At 39.1% G+C, this 7629-nt stretch overlaps 1 protein-coding gene across 3 annotated transcripts in view; it reads right to left on the bottom strand.

The window, feature by feature from the left end:
- Positions 1-3418: 3418 nt before the first annotated feature.
- ccdc61 (coiled-coil domain containing 61) overlaps positions 3419-7629 on the bottom strand; it is a 63856-nt gene continuing 59645 nt past the window's right edge. For all 3 annotated transcript variants that reach the window (XM_061248885.1, XM_061248884.1, XM_061248886.1), the window contains one exon: positions 3419-4573. In XM_061248885.1, the coding sequence (XP_061104869.1) occupies positions 4479-4573 (95 nt within the window). In that variant the 3' untranslated portion in view covers positions 3419-4478. The remainder of the gene's footprint in view (positions 4574-7629) is intronic.

Below are 7629 nucleotides of genomic sequence, written 5' to 3'. Positions count from 1 at the left end.
AGATACGGAGTACAAGGATCTGTGCTTGGGCCCTTGCTTTTCTCTCTATATATGCTTCCCCTGGGACAAGTTATTCGCAAACATGGCATTAACTTCCACTGCTATGCTGACGAGACACAGTTGTACCTATCAGTCAAACCGGAGGAAGTTGTCCAGCTGTCAAAAATGGAAGCTTGTCTTAAAGACATAAAGAAATGGATGAATCATAACTTTCTTTTGCTAAACTCAGATAAGACTGAGATAATGGTAGTGGAACCCAGGTTCTTGAGATGTAAATAATCTGATGATATGCCAAACATTGATGGAATTTGCATCACCTCAAGTGCTGTCATCAAAGACCTTGGAGTTACTTTTGATCCAGATCTTGCGTTTGATGCACATATTAAAAACATCTCTCGGGTTGCTTTTTATCACTTAAGGAATATCTCCAAAATTCGGAAGATACTGTCCCTAAATAATGCAGAAAAGCTAGTGCATGCTTTTGTTACCTCAAGATTGGATTACTGCAATGCACTTTTCTGGATGTGCAAATTCCACTCTGAAAGGGCTCCAGTTAATTCACAATGCAGCAGCTCGTATTCTTACTAGAACAAGGAGATTTGAGCACATCAGCCCAGTGTTAGCTTCACTTCACTGGCTGCCTGTTAAATTCCGAATAGATTACAAAATACTACTTCTGACTTTTAAAGTCTTACATGGGCTTGCCCCTCTGTATTTAAACAATTTACTTCATCCTTATACTCCCTCACGAATACTCCGTTCACAGGGTGCAGGCCTACTTGTTATTCCTAGAATAATTAAAAGTTCCATAGGTGGCAGAGCCTTTTCCCATCGTGCTCCTTTCCTGTGGAACAAATTGCCTGCTCATTTTCGGGGTGCAGCCACTATCACCTTATTTAAAGCTAGGCTAAAAACGCATCTCTTTAGTCTGTCCTATAGTTGAGGGGCAGGAGTGGGTGGCTGGCATAAGCTATACAGTCACTAGTGGACTTGGCGGTCGGTGCTGTCAGTGGATCATTGTTGGTAATGCTCTGTTAAGTATAACCAGTCATGGTCTGGTGGTGACCATCTCAAGCCTGCCCTCATGGCTGTGTTGGCCACTGCCACTGTTTCCCTTAGCTACACTGCCATAGCCTTATTCTGCCGGGGTTCTCCTTGTCACACGCAGGTACCTCTCCCTCCCGCTGTGATTGACCAATTACTATCTGGACCCCCTAACAATGTTACTTTCCTCTTCTCCCCGCTCTGGGCACCTGCCCGGAGCACTAGCCCTACTCTCCTGCGCACCCCCTCCTGGCCCGGAGCTCCAGCCCAAGACCAGCCGTACAACTCTCTCCTGCCACTGCTGATTCAGCTGTAGCACCAAGGCTGTCCCCTTGCTTGACAGTGCCACCCATTGGTGTTCCTGCCATCCCTCAACCTCATCTGTGTTTCAATTGGACATTTATGTACTAGGTGTACACCAAGGTATTTGTATGCTTCGTAGTAGTGTTTGATTTGTAAAATGAATTGGGTCAGATATAGCTATAGATTTCTTTGGAGAATGGAAATATGTGCATTGTTTTCTTAATGTTAACTGCGAGGTGATTTGTTTGTAACCAGCAGAGATGTTCACAAGTCATCAAATGCAAGTCCAAGTCAAGTCTCAAGTCTCTGAGCTAGAGCCTAAGTCAAGTGTCAAGTCTCCAGAATGGTGCAACCTAAACAACAGTATGGCTATAGAAATTAATCACGATTCCTATGCTAATTGACGATACAGAAACCAGAAGTGCAGAAGACATATTTTGTATATGACATCAAGTGTGTGACAACTGAAGAAGCAGTATTATCAGGGACACACAAAAAGACAGTGGTTATTTCATTTATTTATTCGTACATCAATGAACTGCCACGCCTGAGCCAACGTTTTGGCAAAGCCTTTCTCAAGATGACTGGAGAAAGGCTTTGCCAAAACCTCAGGTCTGGTCTGGTAGGTAATTGATACATCAATAAATAAGATAAAATAACCATTAGGAACTACAAATAACAAAATAGGGGCCGATTACATGGACACAGATTAATCTTGATCCTGGACGTAATGGAGCTTTGCATCTATCTATATTTACGTATATTTGTATGTATAATTTGTATCTCCAATTAAATTTAATCTAGGACTAGTCTTAATCTGCATCTGTGACTTAATAATAATAATAATAATTATAACTATTTGTAAACAGTTACAAAGTGTTGAAATTGGAATCACATTTCACAAATTAAATGATGAATTACAAACAAGCTCTCTTGAAAATACAGTTCATATTTGTATGACACTGGAACACCAAATGATGTCCATGTCCAAGTACATAACATCACCTAACAAGACATTCAAAATCACTCGCTATCCTGCTTGCATATCAATCTTAAAGACCATACTGAAAGGTTTTTAAATTAGTGGAACCTTTGAATCAGGCTCCAGATCAAAATCCCATTACATGGCTGTTTAACTCAAAACGCTGCTTGTGTTAACTATGCTGACAATGAAAATGTACAAGGCTTTTAAGCCAATCTGAAGAAGTTTGTTTTAATGTTACTGTACCTTATGCTAGTGGTTCTCTTGCTTGCATAAATTTTCAACCATTTGAAATGCAAGCCAACATCGCTACAACTCAGCAAAATAAGCAAATATGTGCTTCTGTGATGCTGATGAAACGATGACACGAACATTATACTGATTCTGAAACGCGTCATTTGGCCAACACAACAGTTTAGTCAAGTTACGTTAACGCAACTGTGAACAGCGGTGGGGTAAATTGACTTACGTTTCCGTATGAGTTTTTGAAATTTGACAAGGTTGCTCCCACATCTATTATTTTAATTTTGCTTGTTGCAATCATTTTGTTTGGATCAATGAGCCTAAATTATTTAAACTCAAAGGCCACAACATGCGGAACTGTAATCTTACAGCGTAGGGTGTTGCTATGGTTGCAACTGAAAGGCGCATGGTGTAGTGCGTAAAACGACTTTGGGTATATTTTAACTAAGGAATGTTTCATATAAATAATTGAAAAATATTCATTGGCGGTGACATTATTCACTTCATCATTTTCACAGTGGAATTTGTCACGAGTCCTTATTGACAAGTCTGAGTCGAGTCTCAAGTCATCAGTGATGTATTTATGGCTTATTGTCTCGATCATAGAACTGGGCAAGAATTTAGGGTTTAAGTGTCATTGCTCCAATCAATATCTTGAATTTCAGAATTAAATTGAGGTAGTTTTGAATTTGGTATTTTGCGGACATAGCAGCAATGATTGCACGCTAGGTAACTTTGAGAAGCTAATTTATGTTTGATTCAAGTGTGGATAAAATAAATAAATCAACATGTCAGACCGTCGTAGTTGTATAATACTAGAGTACAGACCTTAATCAAAAGAGTGTCTTCCCCAAGAGCACAAAACTTTTATTGGCAAGCAGCGGACTGCTCCTTTCAATCCAGATACAGCAATTCTGTGCAGTGAGCATTTCCAGAGGGACAGCATTCTAAACTTTACTCAGTACTCCATGGGGCGTCGTGTATTGACATGCCATTCCAGCAGTTAATACATGTGATCACCTAATGGTAAGTACCCAGCTACCTAACACAATGTTTGTTGGTTTTTAGATAAAGTTACCTTGATTCCGAGGCCATTTTTCAGTGTTGCTAAGCGAGCCTGAGTTAGTTATTTAGCTAGCTACAATGGCACCAAAACAGTTATCCAGATCAGCGGTTTGGGTAGTAGGGAGATGGCTGGTAAAACAAGTGAAACAAGATGCTTTCAGTAGACTTATTGCACCTATCAGGTGATTTGCCAACAATGCAAATTGGATTTGAAGCCACAATTATGGGGCTTTTTAGAAATTCTTTGAAATGTTTTGTGAATGAGGCCAAATTGGTTTTGCAGAACATCAAATAATTATTCAGAAATAACATTTCTGCACAAACCTTTGGTCATTTAATGCAAACAAAAGTCAATTGTAGTAGACAAATGTTAAAAAGCTTGGTTTCCAAAATCGATTGGACTGAATAAATTAAATGTCCGTTCAGTGACGTGTCAGAACCATGCGTTATGAGCAAAAGCCTACAAGATATCTTTGCATTCGTAATTAAGCAGGAAATTCAGATTTCTCAAGTGGTAAATGCCAGTGGGGGGCACAAGTATATAGCAGGACAGATTGCTGCTGAACAGTCTGTCAGTATATTTCAGAATGCAGGTCTTCATTCTTTGTGCTTTTGAGTCATGACATACTCAAGTCTCTCTGCTTTTGGTTGAGGCATTCCGGGTCCGAAAATCGGTATTTCCAGATTAACCAGGGAAAATCACATTCTTCACCTTCATACATTTGAAGAAGGTAATACTCCAGTCCTGCAGGGCTCAGGTGAAATCTAGTTTATCTGTATTTGCACAGGTTATTTGCAGGGCCCTATGAGGCTCTTGTGCTGCAGGTTCCAGTGTGTAGGGTTAGCGCCCGGTATCCAGGTCCCTCATATACTCCTGCAGTGCCTGCAGCCGGGCGTCGATCTCAGACAGGTCAGCACCTGTGTCTGTTAGGCTCACTGTATCGACAGAGAGAATAAAAGGTTTGTTGTCTCCAAAACTGGTGAATTGACAGACATAATTAACCAAACAATAAGTGAGGAAAGCATAACCCCAAAAAGGTTATGCTTACTTCATTTAGCAGACACTCTTAACCAGAGTGACGTAAATAAAGTGTAAATCAGAACCAGGGACAAATGCATTAAAAACTCTTGAGGAAAGTACAGTTCTAAGTCCAAGAGTGATCACATAGATAAAACTTGAACTTGGAAACTTGAATAAATCTTCTAACTTTCCAAGTATCATACCACAGTTGGCAGCTGGAATACCCTGAATACTAAAACAATCATACACAAGTGCAATTATAACCTGTAGCATACACATAGCTTATGTGGCTAATTATAGCAGTGAGGTAGGGTGCAAAAGGGGCAGCCTGAAGACTGTGCTTGAAGGGGTCAAAGACTCCTGCTGTTCTGACATCTACAGGAAGGTAATTACACCACTGTGGGGCCAGAACAGACAGCAGTTCTGACCGAGAAGTGAAGGTGCAATGAGGGGGAGGCACCAGGTGTCCAGAAATAGAGGAATGGAGAGGTCTGGCAGGTGCACAGGGTCCGATTAGCGTTTGGATGAATGCTGGGCCTGATATGCAAGCACCAACATTTTATTTGATGTGAATATTAGTGACTGGGAGTCTTTGAAAACGCAGTACCTGCATTTTAAGTAAGGTGAGTATACCTTGAGGTCTAAAGTTTTGGAAAAGGAATGAGGAATTTTGGGAACTTTCATAAATCGTTTGTATGTCTTTTGTTTTCTATGTATTGGACCTATTTGAGTCACTGAAAATACTTTGTTATGGAGAGAACCATGGGTTCTAAGTAGAATTGTTCCGATACCGATACCAGTATGGGAAATGGCTCCGATACAGCCCAAAATGCTGGATTGGGGATCGGCTAGTATGCGAGTCTATGCACAGATCCGATAACACTTAATCTATCATGTGATGAAAGCTCATTTACGCTACTCAGGCAAACACTAACATGTGCGGAGCAGAGAGTGTAATGTTAGGCAACATTTTCTTATAAATCTTAAAAAGCATTTGAAGGCGCATCACACAAAATGGCATGATGAATTGACCAAGGCAAAGGGAAACTGTTTTGTAAACGTTTACAAAAATCTTTTTTTCCAAAGCTGAAATGGTAAGCTCGTAAATTTAAAATAAATTAGCATTCACCACCACCAGGCCTATTATTGCAGTTTACATTCTGAACAATTGACAAGCTACAGTAGTTCTCGCAAGCAATCTGGCCAATTCAGGGGGTTTAAAATGCAAGCACCACAGAGAATTTAATGCTATTATTGTTATCAAAGAATTTATGTAGCTGTTGGTTGAATTATGATTTATTGTAATGTGTTGTTTCTTATGGTTCACAGAAGATCCATGTTTATTCGTTGACACGCAAATTACAACTACAGGCAAACTGAACATCCACAATGCAGAAACGTAAAGATAAATAAAGCAAAAGGCTACATTATCATTAAGCTATTTATCCATCGGATATTGAAAGTGTGAATTCCCTCGTTAATCTCACCACCACGATTGTCTCACGCCAAACAACATGCATTGCCAAAGTTTACCGTTACATAAAAATCTAATTGTACAGTAAAATCATCAGACCAGTCGCCTCTGGTAAAATAGGCCCGATGTATTCATACAATATCAGGTAAATATTGCGTGATTTTGAGTGCACAACCCCTTCTGTAACAAAGTTCTTAAAAGCAGCATATTTACAGATGCCAATCAAGTCTATTCGGCAGAAGCCATAGGGAAGAGGGATGAAAACATGAAGAATTATTATTTTCACCTATGCGTTTTAAAAAATGACATACGATCGTCCAAGCATGCCTGGATGTAGATGACAGGGATTTAACTACAGATTTCAGCAACTGTGAGGTCACACTGCACAATTCAATATATGTGTAAATCTTTAATTTGGCAATTAGGCTATTATCTGACTTATAATGTTGACATTTAACTATTAGGATGGGCAAAAATTTTGCTTGAAAATGCTATTAAATTTGTCAATACTCCAGTTCAAGAAATAAAAGAAATACTACCCCTAGAGGGATTTTTAATTATTATGTGAATGCATTTCTTTGTTTTATTTTTCAAATACATATTAAAAAAGGAAATTCTCAACTAAATAGGATTCTCCGCAAAGAACAGTAATGATGGTGGTGCGCCACGCTGTGCGCTCTTTCCTTCAGTACCGGACTTTCACTTCGGCACACATCTTGCTTAAAACTACTCTTGCTTTAATCCGTGTGCATAACCTTTTGTGTGTGTGTGGAACTTAAGTTAAAATCTTCACTAAGTTAACATCCTGTTTTCCTGACATATGCCAAGCAGTTTTATGTTTGCATTTTCTTTTCTACTCTGCTGAACATGTCCTGAACTGTGAAGTCAAAACAAAGGTACGCCTCACTGACTAGCCCAGTCTGGACTTTTCACATATTTCATAATGTTTCTTCTCATAGCTTTTAAATTCAGCCATACACCCTAGAGAGTCCCTTCCACCTTTAAAAAGTATTTTCTTTTTGAGTTTATATTCATAAATTTGTCTTTCTGTAATTTCATTTAAGCCAAAATGACTCCTCAACCCCTATTGTTTGAAGGTTGTTTGGGTGGTTTTACTGACCCAAAAAGCAGGACATAACTTACTGTCAGGTGCAAAAGCTTAATAATCAACAAAACCAACCCTAAACTTTTGCCCGGGTGTCCACTAACTTCTTCCTTAGACTAAAATAAGGTTAAACAAAACCCCATTGAACATTTATGGGGGCACTTGAAGACTGACAAAAGCTAAGCAATTCAATAACATCACAAGATACTCTTTGGAAAATTGTCAAAAAATGCTGTGATAACATGAATCATCAAGGTTTTGCAAGAATTTGTAGAGTCCACGCCTTGCCATTAAAGCAAAAGTGGGCATACAAATACTACAAATGTAAATGTACAGGTAATTTTTTTTAAACATTCAACTTTTCACTCAAATTGTTATGCTGATAATATCAT

The sequence above is a fragment of the Conger conger genome, chromosome 7 (assembly GCF_963514075.1).
Source record: "Conger conger chromosome 7, fConCon1.1, whole genome shotgun sequence".
Taxonomy (NCBI): domain Eukaryota; kingdom Metazoa; phylum Chordata; class Actinopteri; order Anguilliformes; family Congridae; genus Conger; species Conger conger.
Note: the sequence above shows the minus strand (reverse complement) of the source record. Positions and strands in the feature narration are given on the sequence as shown.